The sequence below is a fragment of the Oncorhynchus gorbuscha genome, unplaced genomic scaffold (assembly GCF_021184085.1).
Source record: "Oncorhynchus gorbuscha isolate QuinsamMale2020 ecotype Even-year unplaced genomic scaffold, OgorEven_v1.0 Un_scaffold_4471, whole genome shotgun sequence".
NCBI classification, from domain to species: domain Eukaryota; kingdom Metazoa; phylum Chordata; class Actinopteri; order Salmoniformes; family Salmonidae; genus Oncorhynchus; species Oncorhynchus gorbuscha.
This window is the reverse complement of record NW_025748477.1, coordinates 1-26,679: the sequence shown is the minus strand read 5'-3', so window position 1 is coordinate 26,679 and position 26,679 is coordinate 1. Positions and strand designations below refer to the sequence as shown.

The 26,679-nt window shown below is 44.4% G+C and overlaps 1 protein-coding gene across 3 annotated transcripts in view; it reads left to right on the top strand.

Moving 5' to 3' along the window:
• Positions 1-22,658, top strand: part of LOC124028585 (transcription elongation regulator 1-like protein) — a 29,794-nt gene extending 7,136 nt beyond the window's left edge. For all 3 annotated transcript variants that reach the window (XM_046340623.1, XM_046340624.1, XM_046340622.1), the window contains exons 3-5: positions 173-319; positions 4,467-4,782; positions 22,202-22,658. In XM_046340623.1, the coding sequence (XP_046196579.1) occupies positions 173-319; positions 4,467-4,782; positions 22,202-22,374 (636 nt within the window). In that variant the 3' untranslated portion in view covers positions 22,375-22,658. The remainder of the gene's footprint in view (positions 1-172; positions 320-4,466; positions 4,783-22,201) is intronic.
• Positions 22,659-26,679: the final 4,021 nt, after the last annotated feature.

Here is a 26,679-nt window from a genome sequence, read left to right as displayed (position 1 = left end):
GTTTATCTTCTTTCATGAATTAGTGCTTGATAGCATCTTGTTAAGACACCAACCTCCTCTGCCACAAGCAATTCAAGCTACTTCCAGAAATAACGTTTGAATCATCCAATGAGATCTCTAAACCTGAATGCTGTGCATTTCCTGTCCTCTAATATGTTTCATTTCCTCTCAGTGGGAGCTGCCATCTCCACCCCACGTGCTGAGATTTCAGCCTTCTGCCAACCTGGAGCTGGTCCCTGTATTTCCCCATCTGCACCGCTCAGTGCTGCCTCCTCACTGTGGCAAAGGATGGGTGGAGAAACGGGTCCCCGACTACAAGGTAGACAAACCACTGCAACCTGGCCTGAGTCACACATGGCACCCTACTCCCTATATAGAGTCCTATGGGTCCTGGTCACAAGTAGTGCATAGGGTGCCATTTGATCTGCATACAGGGTCTCAGACTTCAGCTGTATCTGTCACAGATAGACTCACTGTAATCCCTGCTGTATCTGTCACAGATAGACTCACTGTAATCCCTGCTGTATCTGTCACAGATAGACTCACTGTAATCCCTGCTGTGTCTGTCACAGATAGACTCACTGTAATCCCTGCTGTGTCTGTCACAGATAGACTCACTGTAATCCATGCTGTATCTGTCACAGATAGACTCACTGTAATCCCTGTAATGTTCGAGGACAGTTCACACTGTAATGATTACAGACAGTTATCACTGAACAGTTCACAATGTAATCAATGCAATGTTCAAGGACAGTTATCACTGTAATGGTTCAAGGACAGTTATCACTGTAAAGGTTCAAGGACAGTTATCACTGTAATGTTCAAGGACAGTTATCACTGTAATGTTCAAGGACAGTTATCACTGTAATGGTCAAGGACAGTTATCACTGTAATGTTCAAGGACAGTTCAAACTGTGATCTCAGTAAAGGTTAAGGACAGTTATCACTGTTCAAGGACAGTTATCACTGTAATGTTCAAGGACAGTTATCACTGTAATGGTCAAGGACAGTTATCACTGTCAATGACAGTTCAAGGACAGTTATCACTGTAATGTTCAAGGACAGTTATCACTGTAATGTTCAAGGACAGTTATCAATGTAATGGTCAAGGACAGTTATCACTGTAATGGTCAAGGACAGTTATCACTATAATGGTCAAGGACAGTTATCACTGTAATGGTCAAGGACAGTTATCACTGTAATGGTCAAGGACAGTTATCACTGTAATGGTCAAGGACAGTTATCACTGTTCAATGACAGTTCAAACTGTGATCTCAGTAAAGGTTAAGGACAGTTATCACTGTAATGTTCAAGGACAGTTATCACTGTTCAATGACAGTTCAAACTGTGATCTCAGTAAAGGTTAAGGACAGTTATCACTGTAATGTTCAAGGACAGTTATCACTGTAATGGTCAAGGACAGTTATCACTGTAATGTTCAATGACAGTTATCACTGTAATGGTCAAGGACAGTTATCAATGTAATGTTCAAGGACAGTTCAAACTGTGATCTCAGTAAAGGTTAAGGACAGTTATCACTGTTCAATGACAGTTCAAACTGTGATCTCAGTAAAGGTTAAGGACAGTTATCACTGTTCAATGACAGTTCAAACTGTAATCTCTGTTATGGTTAAGTTGACTCTGTAAGCGCTATATTTTATTTAACCTTTATCTAGGCAAGTCAGCTAAAAACACATTCTTATTAACAATGACAGCATATGAACTGCCTTGTTCAGGGGCAGAACAACAGATGGCTTGGCAGCTCGGGGATTTGACCTAGCAACATTTCGGTTACTGGCCCAACGCTCTAACCACTAGGCTACCTGCCACCCCGTAATGGTCAAGGACAGGTCAATTTGAAGAGGGTCTCTGTATAAGGCCCTTGTTTTCTTTCCATGATTGTGGAATTGCCTGTCGTCTCTGTGTTTCAAGATTTACAACAGCTGTCCTGAACAACATCGTGACTCTCTGTGTCTCTAGGTTTTCCCAGACAGTCTTCCTTAACTCTGTGTGTCTACCTCAGCAAATCTGTTTAGAGGGTATAAACAGACATATACAGTGCCTTGCAAAAGTATTCGGCACCCTTGAACTTTGCGACCTTTTACCACATTTCAGGCTTCAAACATAAAGATATAAAACATTTTTTTGTGAAGAATCAACAACAAGTGGGACACAATCATGAAGTAGAACGACATTTATTGGATATTTTAAACTTTTTTAACAAATCAAAAACTGAAAAATTGGGCATGCAAAATTATTCAGCCCCCTTAATTTAATACTTTGTAGCGCCACCTTTTTCTGCGATTACAGCTGTAAATCGCTTGGGGTATCTATCAGTTTTGCACATCGAGAGACTGACATTTTTTCCCATTCCTCCTTGCAACACAGCTTGAGCTCAGTGAGGTTGGATGGAGAGCATTTGTGAACAGCAGTTTTCAGTTCTTTCCACAGATTCTCGATTGGATTCAGGTCTGGACTTTGACTTGGCCATTCTAACACCTGGATATGTTTATTTTTGAACCATTCCATTGTAAATTTTGCTTTATGTTTTGGATCATTGTCTTGTTGGAAGACAAATCTCCGTCCCAGTCTCAGGTCTTTTGCAGACTCCATCAGGTTTTCTTCCAGAATGGTCCTGTATTTGGCTCCATCCATCTTCCCATCAATTTTAACCATCTTCCCTGTCCCTGCTGAAGAAAAGCAGGCCCAAACCATGATGCTGCCACCACCATGTTTGACAGTGGGGATGGTGTCTTCAGGGTGATGAGCTGTGTTGCTTTTTTTTTGCTTTTGGTTTCATCTGACCAGAGCACCTTCTTCCACATGTTTGGTGTGTCTCCCAGGTGGCTTGTGGCAAACTTTAAACAACACTTTTTATGGATATCTTTAAGAAATGGCTTTCTTCTTGCCACTCTTCCTTTATAAAGGCCAGATTTGTGCAATATACGACTGATTGTTGTCCTGTGGACAGAGTCTCCCACCTCAGCTGTAGATCTCTGCAGTTCATCCAGAGTGATCATGGGCCTCTTGGCTGCATCTCTGATCAGTCTTCTCCTTGTATGAGCTGAAAGTTTAGAGGGACGGCCGGGTCTTGGTAGATTTGCAGTGGTCTGATACTCCTTCCATTTCAATATTAGCGCTTGCACAGTGCTCCTTGGGATGTTTAAAGCTTGGGAAATATTTTTGGCTTTAAACTTCTTCACAACAGTATCTCGGACCTGCCTGGTGTGTTCCTTGTTCTTCATGATGCTCTCTGCGCTTTTAATGGACCTCTGAGACTATCACAGTGCAGGTGCATTTATACGGAGACTTGATTACACACAGGTGGATTGTATTTATCATCATTAGTCATTTAGGTCAACATTGGATCATTCAGCGATCCTCACTGAACTTCTGGAGAGAGTTTGCTGCACTGAAAGTAAAGGGGCTGAATAATTTTGCACGCCCAATTTTTCAGTTTTTGATTTGTTAAAAAAGTTTGAAATATCCAATAAATGTCGTTCCACTTCATGATTCTGTCCCACTTGTTGTTGATTCTTCACAAAAAATACAGTTTTATATCTTTATGTTTGAAGCCTGAAATGTGGCAAAAGGTTGCAAAGTTCAAGGGGGCCGAATACTTTCGCAAGGCACTGTAGGTCCAGTTTACCTGATCAACAACTTGTCTCTCTGTTTCTAGGTTTACCCGATCAACAACTTGTCTCTCTGTTTCTAGGTTTACCCGATCAACAACTTGTCTCTCTGTTTCTAGGTTTACCCGATCAACAACTTGTCTCTCTGTTTGTAGGTTTACCCGATCAACAACTTGTCTCTCTGTTTCTAGGTTTACCCGATCAACAACTTGTCTCTCTGTTTGTAGGTTTACCCGATCAACAACTTGTCTCTCTGTTTCTAGGTTTACCCGATCAACAACTTGTCTCTCTGTTTCTAGGTTTACCCGATCAACAACTTGTCTCTCTGTTTCTAGGTTTACCCGATCAACAACTTGTCTCTCTGTTTCTAGGTTTACCCGATCAACAACTTGTCTCTCTGTTTCTAGGTTTACCCGATCAACAACTTGTCTCTCTGTTTCTAGGTTTACCCGATCAACAACTTGTCTCTCTGTTTCTAGGTTTACCCGATCAACAACTTGTCTCTCTGTTTCTAGGTTTACCTGATCAACAACTTGTCTCTCTGTTTCTAGGTTTTTACTTGTCTCTCTGTTTCTAGGTTTACCGATCAACAACTTGTCTCTCTGTTTCTAGGTTTACCCGATCAACAACTTGTCTCTCTGTTTGTAGGTTTACCCGATCAACAACTTGTCTCTCTGTTTGTAGGTTTACCCGATCAACAACTTGTCTCTCTGTTTGTAGGTTTACCCGATCAACAACTTGTCTCTGTGTTTGTAGGTGTATCTGAACAAGAACTTGCCTCTGTCTTTGTTTTGCTATGTGTACCTGACGCTCCTGCCTCCCCTGTGTTTCTAGGCATACTTGAACAACACTCTGGCTCTGGAGAACACCTGGCTTACTCCGGAGGAAATAGGAATTTTCCAGCGGCACGAAAAACCATTGTTGATGACAAATCAAATGGCAATGAGCATATCTAGGCCAGCTACTGCCTCCAGGAGTCTCAACTCTCTCCTCATGTCACCCAGACCTGCTACCTCCAGGAGTCTCAACTCTCTCCTCATGTCACCCAGACCTGCTGCCTCCAGGAGTCTCAACTCTCTCCTCATGTCACCCAGACCTGCTGCCTCCAGGAGTCTCAACTCTCTCCTCATGTCACCCAGACGTATATCAGGTTAGTGGAGCGTTGTATTACCTAGCGACCTGCTCCGTACTTTACAAGCCTGTCTGCTGCCTCCTCTCAGCCACAGCCCCATCTATCAGCTGTTCTCCTCATAATGATTATCATCTTTAATAACTTTTCTGATCCCAAAGTTTAATCCCCTCTTTTTAAACAGACTGGAGAGATAGCAGCAGTACTCCGACCGTGTCCCAAAATGGCACCCTATTCCCTATATAGTGCACTACTTTTGACCAGGGCCCTATGGCACCCTGTTCCCTATATAGTGCACTACATTTGACCAGGGCCCTATGGCACCCTGTTCCCTATATAGTACACTACTTTTGACCAGGGCCCTATGGCACCCTGTTCCCTATATAGTGCACTACTTTTGACCAGGGCCCTATGGCAATACATATAGGGAATAGGGTGGAAATTTGGGATGCGTCCACTGTCAATCTGCATTTTACGCTACTTGTTAAAACTTTAGGAGGAGCCGTACCATCTGTGAGTGTGTAGGAGGGAGTTGGGTTGGGAAGAGGCATGTGTGAACAGGAACCTCATTAAACACAATTGGTTTCAGATACATTGGTTTCAGGGTTGCTGATGTGTAACCGTTTACCAGTCAGCGGTTAGCAGCGTTCTCCTGCGTCTCTGACGGAAGACTCCAGAGGGGTTTATTCCACAGATAAAAGCAGTACGGTGACACTGATATATAGGTTGACTATCAAATGGCACCCTGTTCCCTATACAGTGCACTTCTTCTGGATACTCAGAGCATGTATCAGGTAGGCACGGAGACTCTATTGCCTATTAACTAAATGACCTTGGTCAAAAGTAGTGCGCTTATATAGGGAAACAGGGAGCCACTTGGGACTCGGACTGGGGTCTCTGCTCTGCGACATGGGCACTTGGTGACCTGACGAAAACTAGCTGAACAAAGGTGGGAACGTCGGAGAACAAACCATGACTGAGGAATGACTGAAATGTTTCTTGTTTGTCTGAATCAGGAGTTTAAAGGAGAACACTAACCTCACACTGAGCTGAACCAGGCTGTGTTGCACCTGGGAAATGTGGATACTTCCCAAATGGCACCCTGCTGCTTTTTAATGCACTCCTTATGACCAGGGTCCTTACGACTCTAGTGTACTATATAGGGAATAGTGTTCGTTTTGGGACGAAGCCTTAGTGCTGGACTTCATAGTGTCCAAGTATAGTAATGTGTGAGGAAAGTCATGTATGACAAGGTAAAAATCTGTTGTTCCGCGCCTGAGCAAGGCCGTTAACCCACTGTTCCCCTGAGCAAGGCCGTTAACCCACTGTTCCCCTGAGCAAGGCAGTTAACCCACTGTTCTGCTGAGCAAGGCCGTTAACCCACTGTTCTCCTGAGCAAGGCAGTTAACCCACTGTTTCCCTGAGCAAGGCCGTTAACCCACTGTTCCCCTGAACAAGGCAGTTAACCCACTGTTTCCCTGAGCAAGGCCGTTAACCCACTGTTTCCCTGAACAAGGCAGTTAACCCACTGTTTCCCTGAGCAAGGCCGTTAACCCACAGTTCCCCTGAGCAAGGCCGTTAACCCACTGTTCCCCTGAGCACGGCAGTTAACCCACTGTTCCCCTGAGCAAGGCAGTTAACCCACTGTTCCCCTGAGCACGGCAGTTAACCCACTGTTCCCCTGAGCAAGGCTGTTAACCCACTGTTCCCCTGAGCAAGGCCGTTAACCCACTGTTCCCCTGAGCAAGGCCGTTAACCCACTGTTCCCCTGAGCAAGGCCGTTAACCCACTGTTCCCCTGAGCAAGGCCGTTAACCCACTGTTTCCCTGAGCAAGGCCATTAACCCACTGTTTCCCTGAGCAAGGTAGGTATCCCACTGTTTCCCTGAGCAAGGCAGTTAAGCCACTGTTCCCCTGAGCAAGCCAGTTAACCCACTGTTTCCCTGAGCAAGGCCGTTAACCCACTGTTCCCCTGAGCAAGGCAGTTAACCCACTGTTCCCCTGAGCAAGGCAGTTAACCCACTGTTCCCCTGAGCAAGGCTGTTAACCCACTGTTCCCCTGAGCAAGGCCGTTAACCCACTGTTTCCCTGAGCAAGGCTGTTAACCCACTGTTCCCCTGAGCAAGGCCGTTAACCCACTGTTCCCCTGAGCAAGGCCGTTAACCCACTGTTCCCCTGAACAAGGCCGTTAACCCACTGTTCCCCTGAACAAGGCCGTTAACCCACTGTTCCCCTGAGCAAGGCAGTTAACCCACTGTTCCCCTGAACAAGGCCGTTAACCCACTGTTCCCCTGAACAAGGCCGTTAACCCACTGTTCCCCTGAACAAGGCCGTTAACCCACTGTTCCCCGAGCGCTGAAGACGTGGATGTCCATTATGGCAGCCCCCCGGCACCGCTCTGATTCAGAGGGGTTAAATGCAGAAGACACATTTCAGTTGAAGGCGTTCAGTTGTACAACTGACTAGGATTCCCCCTTTCACCTTTCTAAATCACATTTACATTATTCTCATCTGACCTCCATCATGTGATGATACGAAGGCCCCAAACGGAACACGATTCCCTACAACACGCAGTACTTTTGACCAGGGAACTAGGTCTACACTGATCTAAAAATGCGGGCACAATCAGAATGAGGACAAGATCAGGACAAACGACTCATGCTAGACCCAGGTATAAATGGGGCTTAAAAGAATGTGGTTCCATTCGGGATCACATAGAGACATCTCCATTATCACATAGAGAAAACTCCATTATCACATAGAGACATCTCCATTATCACATAGACACAGCTCCATTATCACATAGAGACATCTCCATTATCACATAGGGACCTCTCCATTATCACATAGAGACATCTCCATTATCACACAGAGCCATCTCCATTATCACACAGAGCCATCTCCATTATCACATAGAGACATCTCCATTATCACATAGACACATCTCCATTATCACATAGAGACATCTCCATTATCACATAGAGACATCTCCATTATCACATAGAGACATCTCCATTATCACATAGAGACATCTCCATTATCACATAGAGACATCTCCATTATCACATAGAGACATCTCCATTATCACATAGACACATCTCCATTATCACATAGAGACATCTCCATTATCACATAGAGACATCTCCATTATCACATAGGGACCTTTCCATTATCACATAGAGACATCTCCATTATCACATAGAGACATCTCCATTATCACATAGAGACATCTCCATTATCACATAGAGACAGCCATTATCACATAGAGACTTCTCCATTATCACATTGGATCATCTCCTAAAGTGAACATAGTATTTTGGGTACATCCAAAATGGCAGCCTATTCCACATAGAGACATCTCCATTATCAAAATAAGTGACATCTCCATATATCACAATTTGAGAACATCTCCATTATGATGGGGACCCATCTCCATTATCACATTGGGTCCATTATCACATGACATCTCCCTCCATTATCCTGTGTACATCTCCATTATATTGGGACATCTCCATTATCACTGTATATTGGGTCCTGTATATTGGGTCATCTCCATTATATTAGTCCATCTCCATTATCACATAGGGACATCTCCATGTATATTGGGTCCATGGTCCATTATCACATGAGACCTGGTCCATTATCATATTGGGTCATAGAGACATCTCCATTATCACATAGGGACCTCCATTATCACATCCTGTCCATTATGGGTCCTCCATTATATTGGGTCCATTATCACATAGAGACATCTCCATTATTCCATTATTATATTGGGTCCTAGAGACATCTCCATTATCACATAGAGACAGCCATTATCACATAGACTTCTCCATTATCACATTGGATCATATTGGGTTCATTATATTGGGTCCTGTATATTGGGTCCTGTATATTGGGTCCTGTATATTGGGTCCTGTATATTGGGTCCTGTATATTGGGTCCTGTATATTGGGTTCATTATATTGGGTCCTGTATATTGGGTCCTGTATATTGGGTCCTGTATATTGGGTCCTGTATATTGGGTCCTGTATATTGGGTCCTGTATATTGGGTCCTGTATATTGGGTTCATTATATTGGGTCCTGTATATTGGGTCCTGGTCCTGTATATTGGGTCCTGTATATTGGGTCCTGTATATTGGGTCCTGTATATTGGGTTCATTATATTGGGTTCATTATATTGGGTCCTGTATATTGGGTCATGTATATTGGGTCCTGTATATTGGGTCCTTATATTGGGTTCATTATATTGGGTCCTGTATATTGGGTCCTGTATATTGGGTCCTGTATATCATTATATTGGGTCCTGTATATTGGGTCCTGTATATTGGGTCCTGTATATTGGGTTCATTATATTGGGTCCTGTATATTGGGTTCATTATATTGGGTTCATTATATTGGGTCCTGTATATTGGGTCCTGTATATTGGGTCCTGTATATTGGGTCCTGTATATTGGGTTCATTATATTGGGTCCTGTATATTGGGTCCTGTATATTGGGTCATGTATATTGGGTCCTGTATATTGGGTCCTGTATATTGGGTTCATTATATTGGGTCCTGTATATTGGGTTCATTATATTGGGTCCTGTATATTGGGTTCATTATATTGGGTCCTGTATATTGGGTCCTGTATATTGGGTTCATTATATTGGGTCATGTATATTGGGTTCATTATATTGGGTCCTGTATATTGGGTCCTGTATATTGGGTCCTGTATATTGGGTCCTGTATATTGGGTCCTGTATATTGGGTCCTGTATATTGGGTCCTGTATATTGGGTTCATTATATTGGGTCCTGTATATTGGGTCCTGGTCCTGTATATTGGGTCCTGTATATTGGGTCCTGTATATTGGGTCCTGTATATTGGGTTCATTATATTGGGTCCTGTATATTGGGTTCATTATATTGGGTTCATTATATTGGGTCCTGTATATTGGGTCATGTATATTGGGTCCTGTATATTGGGTCCTGTATATTGGGTCCTGTATATTGGGTTCATTATATTGGGTCCTGTATATTGGGTCCTGTATATTGGGTCCTGTATATTGGGTCCTGTATATTGGGTCCTGTATATTGGGTCCTGTATATTGGGTCCTGTATATTGGGTCCTGTGTATTGGGTCCTGTGTATTGGGTCCTGTATATTGGGTCCTGTGTATTGGGTCCTGTGTATTGGTCCTGGTCCTGTATATTGGGTCCTGTGTATTGGTCCTGGTCCTGTGTATTGGGTCCTGTGTATTGGGTCCATTATATTGGGTCCTGTGTATTGGGTCCTGTATATTGGTCCTGTGTATTGGTCCTGTATATTGGGTCCTGTATATTGGGTCCTGTATATTGGGTCCTGTATATTGGTCCTGGTCCAGTATATTGGGTCCTGTATATTGGGTCCTGTATATTGGGTCCTGTGTATTGGGTCCTGTGTATTGGTCCTGTATATTGGGTCCTGTATATTGGGTCCTGTATATTGGGTCCTGTGTATTGGTCCTGGTCCAGTATATTGGGTCCTGTATATTGGGTCCTGTATATTGGGTCCAGTATATTGGGTCCTGTATATTGGTCCTGTATATTGGGTCCTGTATATTGGGTCCTGTATATTGGGTCCTGTATATTGGGTCCTGTATATTGGGTCCTGTGTATTGGTCCTGGTCCAGTATATTGGGTCCTGTATATTGGGTCCTGTATATTGGGTCCTGTGTATTGGTCCTGGTCCAGTATATTGGGTCCTGTATATTGGGTCCTGTATATTGGGTCCTGTATATTGGGTCCTGTATATTGGGTCCTGTGTATTGGTCCTGGTCCAGTATATTGGGTCCTGTGTATTGGGTTCATTATATTGGGTCCTGTGTATTGGTCCTGGTCCTGTGTATTTGGTCATGTGTATATATAGTTTCACTTTAATTAGGACCTCAGGGACATCTTGAGGATAATCAAATTCATATGTATGTATCCTCTATACAGTGGGTCATATACAGTATGTATCCTCTATACAGTGGGTCATACAGTATGTATCCTCTATACAGTATGTATCCTCTATATAGTGGGTCATATAGTATGTATCCTCTATACAGTGGGTCATACAGTATGTATCCTCTATACAGTGGGTCATATACAGTATGTATCCTCTATACAGTGGGTCATATAGTATGTATCCTCTATACAGTGGGTCATATAGTATGTATCCTCTATACAGTGGGTCATATATAGTATGTATCCTCTCTACAGTGGGTCATATATAGTATGTATCCTCTATACAGTGGGTCATATACAGTATGTATCCTCTATACAGTGGGTCATATACAGTATGTATCCTCTACAGTGGGTCATATATAGTATGTATCCTCTACAGTGGGTCATATAGTATGTATCCTCTATACAGTATGTATCCTCTATACAGTGGGTCATATACAGTATGTATCCTCTACAGTGGGTCATATATAGTATGTATCCTCTACAGTGGGTCATATACAGTATGTATCCTCTACAGTGGGTTATATAGTATGTATCCTCTATACAGTGGGTCATACAGTATGTATTCTCTATACATTATGTATCCTCTACAGTGGGTCATATACAGTATGTATCCTCTATACAGTGGGTCATACAGTATGTATCCTCTATACAGTGGGTCATACAGTATGTATCCTCTATACAGTGGGTCATACAGTATGTATCCTCTATACAGTATGTATCCTCTATACAGTGGGTTATATAGTATGTATCCTCTATACAGTGGGTCATATAGTATGTATCCTCTATACAGTGGGTCATACAGTATGTATCCTCTACAGTGGGTCATATACAGTATGTATCCTCTATACAGTGGGTCATATACAGTATGTATCCTCTATACAGTATGTATCCTCTATACAGTGGGTCATACAGTATGTATCCTCTATACAGTGGGTCATATACAGTATGTATCCTCTATACAGTGGGTCATATAGTATGTATCCTCTATACAGTGGGTCATATATAGTATGTATCCTCTCTACAGTGGGTCATATATAGTATGTATCCTCTATACAGTGGGTTATATATAGTATGTATCCTCTATACAGTGGGTTATATACAGTATGTATCCTCTATACAGTGGGTCATATACAGTATGTATCCTCTATACAGTGGGTCATATACAGTATGTATCCTCTATACAGTGGGTCATATATAGTATGTATCCTCTATACAGTGGGTCATATACAGTATGTATCCTCTACAGTGGGTCATACAGTATGTATCCTCTATACAGTGGGTCATATATAGTATGTATCCTCTATACAGTATGTATCCTCTATACAGTGGGTCATATACAGTATGTATCCTCTACAGTGGGTCATATATAGTATGTATCCTCTACAGTGGGTCATATACAGTATGTATCCTCTACAGTGGGTTATATAGTATGTATCCTCTATACAGTGGGTCATACAGTATGTATTCTCTATACATTATGTATCCTCTACAGTGGGTCATATACAGTATGTATCCTCTATACAGTGGGTCATACAGTATGTATCCTCTATACAGTGGGTCATACAGTATGTATCCTCTATACAGTGGGTCATACAGTATGTATCCTCTATACAGTATGTATCCTCTATACAGTGGGTTATATAGTATGTATCCTCTATACAGTGGGTCATATAGTATGTATCCTCTATACAGTGGGTCATACAGTATGTATCCTCTACAGTGGGTCATATACAGTATGTATCCTCTATACAGTGGGTCATATACAGTATGTATCCTCTATACAGTATGTATCCTCTATACAGTGGGTCATACAGTATGTATCCTCTATACAGTGGGTCATATACAGTATGTATCCTCTATACAGTGGGTCATATAGTATGTATCCTCTATACAGTGGGTCATATATAGTATGTATCCTCTCTACAGTGGGTCATATATAGTATGTATCCTCTATACAGTGGGTTATATATAGTATGTATCCTCTATACAGTGGGTTATATACAGTATGTATCCTCTATACAGTGGGTCATATACAGTATGTATCCTCTATACAGTGGGTCATATACATTATGTATCCTCTATACAGTGGGTCATATATAGTATGTATCCTCTATACAGTGGGTCATATACAGTATGTATCCTCTACAGTGGGTCATACAGTATGTATCCTCTATACAGTGGGTCATATATAGTATGTATCCTCTATACAGTGGGTCATATATAGTATGTATCCTCTATACAGTGGGTCATATACAGTATGTATCCTCTATACAGTGGGTCATATAGTATGTATCCTCTATACAGTGGGTCATATACAGTATGTATCCTCTACAGTGGGTCATATACAGTATGTATCCTCTACAGTGGGTCATACAGTATGTATCCTCTATACAGTGGGTCATGCAGTATGTATCCTCTACTGTGGGTCATACAGTATGTATCCTCTACAGTGGGTCATACAGTATGTATCCTCTATACAGTGGGTCATATACAGTATGTATCCTCTATACAGTGGGTCATATACAGTATGTATCCTCTACAGTGGGTCATACAGTATGTATCCTCTATACAGTGGGTCATATACAGTATGTATCCTCTATACAGTGGGTCATACAGTATGTATCCTCTACAGTGGGTCATACAGTATGTATCCTATACAGTGGGTCATATATAGTATGTATCCTCTATACAGTGGGTCATACAGTATGTATCCTCTATACAGTGGGTCATATAGTATGTATCCTCTATACAGTGGGTCATATATAGTATGTATCCTCTATACAGTGGGTCATACAGTATGTATCCTATACAGTGGGTCATATATAGTATGTATCCTCTATACAGTGGGTCATACAGTATGTATCCTCTATACAGTGGGTCATACAGTATGTATCCTCTATACAGTGGGTCATACAGTATGTATCCTCTATACAGTGGGTCATACAGTATGTATCCTATACAGTGGGTCATACAGTATGTATCCTATACAGTGGGTCATATATAGTATGTATCCTCTATACAGTGGGTCATATATAGTATGTATCCTCTATACAGTGGGTCATACAGTATGCATTATGTTAAAATGTAAATGAACTCACAGCTGTGTGAATTTGAGTTCTTCCTAAATGCTTTCCTAACAGTAGCATCATGAAAAACACAACTGCACTGCAGGGACTTGTCCTTCTAAGATACTTGACAGGATGTTGTTTTTAAGTCTCTAATAGTGCATTTCTCCAGCCAGCCCATGACAGTCCATCCATCACTTTCACCCATCCATTGCATTTTTCAGCTGTGCTATCCTTCAGTTTGTAAAAGCCTCCAGGCTGAGAGCTGAAAACTGAAATCCTGTGGACAGTGTTGACTGTCAGACAGACGGGTGGGCATGTAGTGCAGTGTTGTGTTGTAATTATACAATCAATTACTTGTCTGGATGATTGAATACTTGTCTGTTCTGTGGCGAGCACCTCGCTGTGGATCACAGGCTTATGGGAGGGATCTTCCTCTTTAATGAGACCATGTCTCTCAGCAGACTGCTGACAAGGTGAAGTCCTGCTCTGCATCCCCAATGCTACTCTATACCCTACATACTGCACTGCTTATAAACAGAGCCCTTATGGACCCCGGTCAAAAGTAGTGCACTATTAATAGGGACTAGGGTGCCATTTTGGGGTCACAGTCCTACTCGACCTTATCAAACTGCTGCGGTCCTTGTTCCTTAGTGACCATCAGCTTCACTACTGTTGAGTTAAAGATGCTGCGTTGTCAGACCGCCTGGAGAGAAAGGGAGAAACAGCCTTCGGTTGGTCCCTGACTGCATCTCACATGGCAACATGTTCTCTGTATATCGTCCTTTCATTTAACCCTTATTTTACCAGGTCAGTTGACTGAGAACAGGTTCTCATTTACAGCAAATCAAATCAAATTTATTTATATAGCCCTTCGTACATCAGCTGATATCTCAAAGTGCTGTACAGAAATCCAGCCTAAAACCCCAAACAGCAAGCAATGCAGGTGTAGAAGCAACGACCTGGGGAATAGTGACAGGGGAGAGGAGGGGGGAGTGAATGAGACAGTTGTAAGATGGGGATGATTAGGTGACCGTGGTGGTTTGAGGGCCAGATTGGGAATTTAGCCAGGACACCGGGGTTTAACACCCCTACTCTTACGATAAGTCCCATGGGATCTTTAGTGACCACAGAGAGTCAGGACACCCGTTTAACGTCCCATCCGAAATACGGATATATAGTATGCTACCTTTGACTAAAGCCCTATTGGCATCGCTCAAAAGTAGTGCACTATATAGGGAATAGGGTGCCATAGGGCTTTGGTTCAAAGTAGTGCACAATATAGGGAATAGGGTGCCATAGGGCTCTGGTTCAAAGTAGTGCACTATATAGGGAACAGGGTGCCATAGGGCTCTGGTTCAAAGTCGTGCACTATATAGGGAACAGGGTGCCATAGGGCTCTGGTTCAAAGTAGTGCACTATATAGGGAATAGGGTGCCATAGGGCTCTGGTTCAAAGTAGTGCACTATATATATAGGGAACAGGGTGCCATAGAGCTCTGGTTCAAAGTAGTGCACTATATAGGGAATAGGGTGCCATAGGGCTCTGGTTCAAAGTAGTGCACTATATATATAGGGAACAGGGTGCCATAGAGCTCTGGTTCAAAGTAGTGCACTATATAGGGAATAGGGTGCCATAGGGCTCTGGTTCAAAGTAGTGCACTATATAGGGAACAGGGTGCCATAGGGCTCTGGTTCAAAGTAGTGCACTATATAGGGAATAGGGTGCCATAGGGCTCTGGTTCAAAGTAGTGCACTATATAGGGAACAGGGTGCCATAGGGCTCTGGTTCAAAGTAGTGTACTATATAGGGAACAGGGTGCCATAGGGCTCTGGTTCAAAGTAGTGCACTATATAGGGAACAGGGTGCCATAGGGCTCTGGTTCAAAGTAGTGCACTATATAGGGAACAGGGTGCCATAGGGCTCTGGTTAGTCTACACAAAGTAGTGCACTATATAGGGAATAGGGTGCCATAGGGCTCTGGTTCAAAGTAGTGCACTATATAGGGAATAGGGTGCCATAGGGCTCTGGTTCAAAGTAGTGCACTATATAGGGAACAGGGTGCCATAGGGCTCTGGTTCAAAGTAGTGCACTATATAGGGAACAGGGTGCCATAGGGCTCTGGTTCAAAGTAGTGCACTATATAGGGAATAGGGTGCCATAGGGCTCTGGTTCAAAGTAGTGCACTATATAGGGAATAGGGTGCCATAGGGCTCTGGTTCAAAGTAGTGCACTATATAGGGAACAGGGTGCCATAGGGCTCTGGTTCAAAGTAGTGCACTATATAGGGAATAGGGTGCCATAGGGCTCTGGTTCAAAGTAGTGCACTATATAGGGAACAGGGTGCCGTTTGAGAAGGCGACCATCACTGTTTGATTGTTGAACAACCCTCCGTCCAACAGCTCATATGTCACATCCCTCTGCTGTCTGTCTGCCACAGATCAGACTGCACTGTGTTTAAGACTGGGCTCTTCGTGTGATAATATGTCATATAATATGTTATAGTATGTTATGAATGACCTATGTGAAGTCTACTATAGACATGAGACCATATACAGTCTACTATAGACATGAGACCATATACAGTCTACTATAGACATGAGACCATATACAGTCTACTATAGACATGAGACCATATACAGTCTACTATAGACATGAGACCATATACAGTCTACTATAGACATGAGACCATATACAGTCTACTATAGACATGAGACCATATACAGTCTACTATAGACATGAGACCATATACAGTCTACTATAGACATGAGACCATATACAGTCTACTATAGACATGAGACCATATACCATATACAGTCTACTATAGACATGAGACCATATACAGTCTACTATAGACATGAGACCATATACAGTCTACTATAGACATGAGACCATATACAGTCTACTATAGACATGAGACCATATACAGTCTACTATAGACATGAGACCATATACAGTCTACTATAGACATGAGACCATATACAGTCTACTATAGACATGAGACCATATACAGTCTACTATAGACATGAGACCATATACAGTCTACTATAGACATGAGACCATATACAGTCTACTATAGACATGAGACCATATACAGTCTACTATAGACATGAGACCATATACAGTCTACTATAGACATGAGACCATATACAGTCTACTATAGACATGAGACCATATACAGTCTACTATAGACATGAGACCATATACAGTCTACTATAGACATGAGACCATATACAGTCTACTATAGACATGAGACCATATACAGTCTACTATAGACATGAGACCATATACAGTCTACTATAGACATGAGACCATATACAGTCTACTATAGACATGAGACCATATACAGTCTACTATAGACATGAGACCATATACAGTCTACTATAGACATGAGACCATATACAGTCTACTATAGACATGAGACCATATACAGTCTACTATAGACATGAGACCATATACAGTCTACTATAGACATGAGACCATATACAGTCTACTATAGACATGAGACCATATACAGTCTACTATAGACATGAGACCATATACAGTCTACTATAGACATGAGACCATATACAGTCTACTATAGACATGAGACCATATACAGTCTACTATAGACATGAGACCATATACAGTCTACTATAGACATGAGACCATATACAGTCTACTATAGACATGAGACCATATACAGTCTACTATAGACATGAGACCATATACAGTCTACTATAGACATGAGACCATATACAGTCTACTATAGACATGAGACCATATACAGTCTACTATAGACATGAGACCATATACAGTCTACTATAGACATGAGACCATATACATATAGTCCATACAGTCTATTTGGATCGATGAGAGGGCTTTATTTTCATTATGATGGTGAAGGTGGTCCTGTTTTTCCAGTAGGTTCCTCCTCAGCCCTCCTCTCATCCTCAGCCCTCTTCCTCAGCCCTCCTCCTCCTCCTCAGCCCTCCTCCTCTTCCTCAGCCCTCCTCCTCCTCCTCCTCCTCCTCCTCCTCCTCCTCCTCCTCCTCCTCCTCCTCCTCCTCCTCCTCCTCCTCCTCCTCCTCCTCCTCCTCCTCCTCAGCCCTCCTCCTCCTCCCCCTCAGCCCTCCTCCTCCTCCTCAGCCCTCCTCCTCCTCCTCAGCCCCTTTACAGTATACTGTAGACACAGACACAACTTGTTTTTCATTTGGTGCTAAAGTAGGTTTGTTTTTGATTGATCTCACCTCTCATCTCCTCCTCTCTTCCGCTCTCTTCCAATCTCTCCACCCCTCTCCTCCTTTCCTCCCCTCTCCTCTCCTCCACCTCTCCTCTCTACCCTCCCCTTCTCTCCTCTCACCCCCTCCACCTCTCCTCTCTACCCTCCCCTTCTCTCCCCTCACCCCCTCCACCTCTCCTCTCTACCCTCATTCTCTACCCTCCACATAATCTAAACCCTCTTTCCTCACCTCTCCTCCCCTCTTCTCCTCTCTCCTCCCCGCTCACCTCACATTTCTACCTCTCCTCTACTCTTATCCTCTCTTCTCTCCTCTCCTCCCACCCCCCCCCAGGCTCTTTTGTGTTTTATGTATGAACACAGAAACAAGATGGTTCCTGCTGTGTTGCGCTGCATTGTGGAAAGTGTTTAACTTTCAAATGAAATGTTCACAATGGGTGTCCTACTGTAATAATGGAGCAGTCAGCATCATGCAGTCTCCCTTTGAGAGACTCGGCGTGTGTAGTGACATGTTAAACCCCTTAAGGTCGATGTCCGCGCCCCCGTGAAAATCTAATGAGCATAATACATAAATATGTCAGTTTATGCTAGAGACCCCTCTATGGAAAGATGAGACTCATGAACACAATGGTTTTCTCCGTTTTGCTATATGACCCCTTGTTCCGGAGACCTGGGGACCCTCCCTCTGGGGACCTTCAGACAAATCTTGTGAGGCTTGTGGACGTCCTGGAACAGAACAACCGACAGGTACAGTACGGTATTCACCAGAGACCTTTGAGGCAGCTCGGGACTGAGGGGAAGCTCGGGACTGAGGGGAAGCCCAGCACTGAGGGGAGGCCCAGCACTGAGAGAAAGCCCAGCACTGAGGGGAAGCCCAGCACTGAGAGGAAGCTCAGCACTGAGAGGAAGCTCAGGCAGGTAGTTGGCTCCGGCAGATCCTGGCTGGCTGGCGGATCTAGAAGAGTCTGGTTGACTGGCAGATCTGGAAGAGTCTGGTTGACTGGCAGATCTGGAAGAGTCTGGCTGACTGGCGGATCTAGCTGCTCTGGCTGCTCTATGCAGACTGGCAGCTCTGGCTGCTCTATGCAGACTGGCAGCTCCATGCAGACTGGCAGCTCTGGCTGCTCTATGCAGACTGGCAGCTCCATGCAGACTGGCAGCTCTGGCTGCTCTATGCAGACTGGCAGCTCTATGCAGACTGGCAGCTCTGGCTGCTCCATGCAGACTGGCAGCTCTGGCTGCACCATGCAGACTGACAGCTCTGGCTGCTCCATGCAGGCTGGCAGCTCTGGCTGCTCCATGCAGGCTGGCAGCTCTGGCTGCTCCATGCAGGCTGGCAGCTCTGGCTGCTCCATTCAGGCTGGCAGCTCTGGCTGCTCCATGCAGGCTGGCAGCTCTGGCTGCGCTAAACAGGCGGGAGACTCCGGCAGCGCAGGAGAGGAGGAAAGCGCTGGCTGCGCTGAACAGGCGGGAGGCTCCTGCAGCGCTAAACAGGTGGGAGACTCCGACAGCACTGGAGAGGAGAAAGGCTCTGGCTGCGCTGAACAGGCGGGAGGCTCCTGCAGTGCTAAACAGGTGGGAGACTCCGACAGCACTGGAGAGGAGAAAGGCTCTGGCTGCGCTGAACAAGCGAGGCGCACTGAAGGCCTGGTGCGTGGTGCTGGAACTGGTGGTACTGGACCGAGGACACGCACAGGAAGCCTGGTGCAGGGAGCTGCCACCAGAGGACTGGTGTGTGGAGGTGGCACTGGATAGACCGGACCGTGCAGGCGCACTGGAGCTCTTGAGCACCGAGCCTGCCCAACCTTGCCTGGCTCGATGCCCACTCTTGCCCGGCCAATACGAAGAGCTGGTATGTACCGCACCGGGCTATGCACCCGCACTGGAGACACCGTGCGCTCCATAGCATAACATGGTGCCTGCCCGGTCTCATTAGCCCCCCGGTAGGCACAGGAAGTTTGCGCAGGTCTCCTACCTGGCGTAGTCATACTCCCTGTGAGCCACCCCCCCAATACATTTTTGGGGCTGACTCTCAGGCTTCCATCCTCGTCGCTGTGCTGCCTCTTCATACCAGCGCCTCTCCCCTTTCACCGTCTCCAGTTCTTCTTTGGGGCGTCGATATTCACCAGGCTCCGCCCAGGGTCCTTTTCCGTCCAATATTTGCTCCCAAGTCCAGAAGTCCTGTGATCGCTGCTCCTCACGATAAACAGGGGGAGTTGGCTCAGGTCTGAACCCTGACTCTTCCACACTCTCCCTGAGCCCCCCCCAATACATCTTTGGGGCTGACTTTCGGGCTTCCTTGCCAACCGTGTTCCCTCGTATCGTCGGCTCCTCTCTCCGGCTGCCTCTGCTCTCCTAAGTGCCTCCACCTGTTCCCATGGGAGGCGATCTCTTCCAGCCAGTATCTCCTCCCAAGTGTAACAACCCTTGCCATCCAAAACGGCTTCGCATGTCCATTCCTCCTTTCGCTACTTCTGCTGTCGCTGTCTGTCACCACGCTGCTTGGTCCGGGTGTGGTGGGTGATTCTGTAATGGCGTTCGTCTGTTGAAAGAGAGTCGGACCAAAATGTGGAGTGGTGGTTACTCATGTTCCTTAATGAAAAAATGATCGATACATGAAATATCTAAATATACAAAACAACAAACGAAACGCGAAAACCTATACAGCCTATCTTGTGACAACAAACACAGAGACAGGAACAATCACCCACGAAACACTCACAGAATATGGCTGCCTAAATATGGCTCCCAATCAGAGACAACGATAATCACCTGACTCTGATTGAGAACCGCCTCAGGCAGCCATAGACTACGTAGACACCCCACAAAACCCAAAGACAGAAAACACACCACAATAACCCATGTCACACCCTGGCCTGACCAAATAAATAAAGAAAACACAAAATACTAAGACCAAGGCGTGACAGTGAGGCTTGTGGACGTCCTGGAACAGAACAACCGACAGGTACAGTACGGTATTCACCAGAGACCAAACTGTTCAGACTCTACAGACAGACGTTTTCAGAACAGGTCGTACCGACATCAGACGACTCCCGTGAGTCGTAAAACAGAAGAGGTCGTACCGACATCAGACGAGTCCCGTGAGTCGTAAAACAGAACAGGTCGTACCGACATCAGACGAGTCCCGTGAGTCGTAAAACAGAACAGGTCGTACCGACATCAGACGAGTCCCGTGAGTCGTAAAACAGAACAGGTCGTACCGACATCAGACGAGTCCCGTGAGTCGTAAAACAGAACAGATCGTACCGACATTAGACGAGTCCCGTGAGTCGTAAAACAGAACAGGTCGTACCGACATCAGACGAGTCCCGTGAGTCGTAAAACAGAACAGGTCGTACCGACATCAGACGAGTCCTGTGAGTCGTAAAACAGAACAGATTGTACCGACATTAGACGAGTCCCGTGAGTCGTAAAACAGAAGAGATCGTACCGACATTAGACGAGTCCCGTGAGTCGTAAAACAGAACAGGTCGTACCGACATCAGACGAGTCCCGTGAGTCGTAAAACAGAACAGGTCGTACCGACATCAGACGAGTCCTGTGAGTCGTAAAACAGAACAGATCGTACCGACATTAGACGAGTCCTGTGAGTCGTAAAACAGAAGAACACCATGATGTTTGTGAGAGTCTCACCTTTCCATGGTCTGATGAACACCATTCTGTCTCTGCCACCTTTCACCACAAATGCGGAATTGCGATATTAGTGGATGGATGGATTGAGGTACAGCCCAAATGCAAAACAACAGATATCTTTTAGCTTAAACAGACGGATTATACAATACAAGTATGATGTGGTGAGGATGATGATGAGGAGGATTATGATGGTGGTGATGATGATGATGAGGGTGATGATGATTATGAAGAGATGCAGTTTTTGATTCAGGTGGTTGATGAATATGACATCTAAATGAAATGAAATATGACATGTTAAGTGATCTGTTATGTGAGTCAGCCAGCCGTCGTACTCTGTATATTCTATATACCCCTAACGAGTAGGCCTCCTCAGTTCAAACAGTTCGATATCTAGCAGATCGTTCTTAGAAGCAACAAGATAAAGTGAATAAAACCTTAAAAAGACTTGAATGGAAAGAAACTTCACTAACCTTCCTTCCTTCCTTCCTTCCTTCCTTCCTTCCTTCCTTCCTTCCTTCCTTCCTTCCTTAGCTAACTTGGCTCTGGGGAGATTCAGGGCTGGAGCAGCAACATCACATTTCATTCATCTTCCAGAATACTTCAGAAAACCTTTTGTCTTTATTCTGTGTGTATTCCTTCCATTGCACATTCAAGGTCATAGAGAAGGGCCAGTTTTTCATATTTTTGGGCAGCAGGTAGCCTAGTGCTTAGAGCATTGGGCCAGTAACCAAAAGGTTGCTGCATCGAATCTCTGAGCCGACAAGGTAAAAATCTGGTATTTTTCCCCTGAACAAGGCAGTTAACCCACTGTTCCCCTGTAGGCCGTCATTGTAAATAAGAATTTGTTCTTAACTGACTTGCCTAGTTAAATAAAGGATAAATAAAATCTTTTAAATATAAAATATATTTTTCCCAGAATGTTTTTGATCACACATTGGGAACATTCTAGCAATCTTTCATGACAATGAAAAATATTTGTTAATTGCTAATAAGTGGAAGATCATTTTGAGAACGATTTGTCAAATTAATGTCTCGGTTAAATAAAATAAATAAAAATTGTTCTTATTAGCTGTTGATGATATTTTATTCAACTTCAGTCGTTATGTGGGATCGATATACGGTTGATTATAATTTATTCAACTTCAGTCGTTATGTGGTATCGATATACGGTTGATTATAATTTATTAAACTTCAGTCGTTATGTGGGATCGATATACGGTTGATTATAATTTATTAAACTTCAGTCGTTACGTGGTATCGATATACGGTTGATTATAATTTATTAAACTTCAGTCGTTACGTGGTATCGATATACGGTTGATTATAATTTAGTCAACTTCAGTCGATATGTGGGATCGATATACGGTTGATTCCTACTGCAGGGGAAACGTGTTCATGTTAAAGAACTAGTGGAAATGACATTCAGATGTCATCCTTTATCCATAGCAGGGTGTTATTTAGCATTTTATAATTGGCAGTCATTGATCTCCACATATTGAACTGTCTTTCATAGAATATGTAATACAAATATGATCCTTTGAAGACGACAATGTCCTTTTTTTGCCATTTGGCCAACTTCAAGTATAATAATTCCACTACGTAATTATCTCCAGCATAATACCAGTGTCTATATACACTACATGCCCAACAGTATGCGGACACCTGCTGTTTAACATCTCCTTCCAAAATCATGGCCATCAATATGGAGTTGGACCCCCCCCCCGCTATAACAGTCTCCGCTCTTCTGGGAAGGCTTTCCACTAGATGTTGGAACATTGCTGCGGGGTCTTGCTTCCATTCAGCCACAAGAGCATTAGTGAGGTCTGGTACTGGTGTTGGGAGATTAGGCCTGGCTCACAGTCGATATTCCAATGCATCCCAAAGGTGTTCAACTGGGTTGAGATCAGGGCTCTGTGCAGGCCAGTCAAGTTCTTCCACACAGATCTTGATAAACCGTTTCTGTATGGACCATTATCGTCTAGAATGTCATTGCGTTCCTCCTCCACAAACTGTACAATTGGCACGATGCATTGGGGCATGTAGCGTTTCTCTGGCATCCGCCAACCCAGATTCATCCGTCTGCCAGATGGTGAAGCTACAGAGAACACTTTTCCACTGCTCCAGCATCCAACGTTGGTGAGCTTTACACCACTCCAGCTGAAGCTTGGCATTGCGCATGGTGATCTTAGGCTTGTATGCGGCTGCTTGGCCATGGAAACCCATTTCATGAAGCTCCTGACAAAACAGTTCTTGTGCTGACGTTACTTCCAGAAGCAGTTTAGAAGTCAGTAGTGAGTGTTGCCCCCAAGGACAGACAATTTGTACGCCCTACGCGCTTCATCACTCTGTGATCCCATTCTGTGAGCTTGTGTGGCTTACCACTTCGCGGCTGAGCCGTTGTTGCTCCTAGACATTTCCACTTCACAATAACAACACAGTAGACTGGGGCAGCTCTAGCAGGGCAGAAAGGCGACATTCTATGTCGGTGCCATGTTGAAAGTGACTGAGCTCTTCAGTACGGGCCATTCTACAGCCAATGTTTGTCTATGGAGATCACATGGCTGTGTGCTCGATTTTATACACCTGTCAGCAACAGGTGTGGCTGAAATAGCCCGAATCCACTAATTTGAAGGGGGGGTCACATACTTTTGGCCATGAAGTGTACGTGAAAACGGCAAATTTCTATGTTGTTTAGAAACAATTATGAAGTTAAAGTTCCTCCCGATTACATCATCAAAAGTAAAAATATTTAAAAAATAGATTCATAGTTACATGCGGAGCAAGAAAATACCCTCCCTCTGGCTAGAAACCCTCTGTAATGCTCCGGGTGTCGTGGGTGTGGAGTCAAATGCAGGAGACAGAGTTCAATGCTGTGTGTCTTTTAATAGCACCAACGCACCACAGGGTGCTCACAAAAGTAACGTTCCCAACCACAGGGAATCAAAAAATACAATGGAAAAAATCACGACCAGGCACTAACACGTACCTCAACAACAGAGCCGAAGGTTGCATTGAAATAATCCCGCACAACAACCAGGCGGTCCGGCTGTCTAATAAAGACAAACTAATTAACATGAACAGGTGCTACCACTAAACATACAAGGAGGGGGAGGAAAAACAATCAGTGGCAGCTAATAGGCCGGTGACGACGACCGCCGAGCGCCACCCGACCGGGAAGGGGAAGCACCCTCGGTCGGACTCGTGACACCCTCCCTCTGGCAAATACCCTCCCTCTGGTTAGAAACCCTCCCTCTGGCAAATACCCTCCCTCTGGCAAATACCCTCCCTCTGGTTAGAAACCCTCCCTCTGGTTAGAAACCCTCCCTCTGGCAAATACCCTCCTTGCTAGAAACCCTCCCTCTGGCTAGAAACCCTCCCTCTTGCTAGAAACCCTCCCTCTGGCTAGAAACCCTCCCTCTGGTAAATACCCTCCCTCTGGCTAGAAACCCTCCCTCTGGTAAATACCCTCCCTCTGGCAAATACCCTCCCTCTGGTAAATACTCTCCCTCTGGCAAATACCCTCCCTCTGGTAAATACCCTCCCTCTGGCAAATACCCTCCCTCTGGCTAGAAACCCTCCCTCTGGCTAGAAACCCTCCCTCTGGTAAATACCCTCCATCTGGCAAATACCCTCCCTCTGGCTAGAAACCCTCCCTCTGGCTAGAAACCCTCCCTCTGGCAAATACCCTCCCTCTGGCTAGAAACCCTCCCTCTGGTAAATACTCTCCCTCTGGTAAATACCCTCCCTCTGGCAAATACCCTCCCTCTGGTAAATACCCTCCCTCTGGTAAATACCCTCCCTCTGGCAAATACCCTCCCTCTGGCAAATACCCTCCCTCTGGCAAATACCCTCTCTCTGGCAAATACCCTCCCTCTGGCAAATACCCTCCCTCTGGTAAATACCCTCCCTCTGGTAAATACCCTCCCTCTGGCAAATACCCTCCCTCTGGCAAATACCCTCCCTCTGGTAAATACCCTCCCTCTGGTAAATACCCTCCCTCTGGTAAATACCCTCCCTCTGGTAAATACCCTCCCTCTGGCTAGAAACCCTCCCTCTGGGTAGAAACCCTCCCTCTGGCTAGAACCCCGTTGCACGTTTTAAAAATCCAACTTTTTCTTGGTTTTAACCTTTTCACACGTACCAACAAATGGTTGTGATCATCCTACAGTGGTCCCTGAAGCATAATGCTCAAACCGGTGTGATTAGAACGCGTGTTTAGAACGTCCAGTTTTGATTCCCGCGACAGTTTTTTTTCACAGTAAAGAGTCCTTACAAATGCAGTGGCGGTCAGTGCCGTTTAAGATGAGGAAGGATAAATTGTCCGCAACACTGAAATGCTACCTCTATGTGAATTAATGAGGAGGCGGAACACACCTCAATTCAAACTGTTAGAAAATAAATTATTTGAAATTTACAAGTTGAAACAGCCTGTAGATAATTAGCAGGCAGCCATGTTAAATGTCCTGTTGCATAACAATGACATTCTGGAACAGTGAGTGCATTCTGACATCACATCGCTGGAGCGACTGCTACACGGAACCCAAACCGGCTTCGCGCGTGCACCATCATGTGCTATCATGCATACATTTACTTTTCCCCCCTACACTAAACCCCTATCAAAACCAACTCTGAACCAATGACATTCATTTGGGGACAGGTCGAAAAGCATTAAACATGTATGGCAGTTTAGCTAGTTAGCTTGCACTTATTAGCTAATTAGTCCTATTTAGCTAACTTGCTGTTGCCAGCTAATTAGTCTTATTTAGCTAACTTGCTGTTGCCAGCTAATTAGTCCTATTTAGCTAACTTGCTGTTGCCAGCTAATTAGTCCTATTTAGCTAACTTGCTGTTGCCAGCTAATTAGTCCTATTTAGCTAACTTGCTGTTGCCAGCTAATTAGTCCTATTTAGCTAACTTGCTGTTGCCAGCTAATTAGTCCTATTTAGCTAACTTGCTGTTGCCAGCTAATTAGTCCTATTTAGCTAACTTGCTGTTGCCAGCTAATTAGT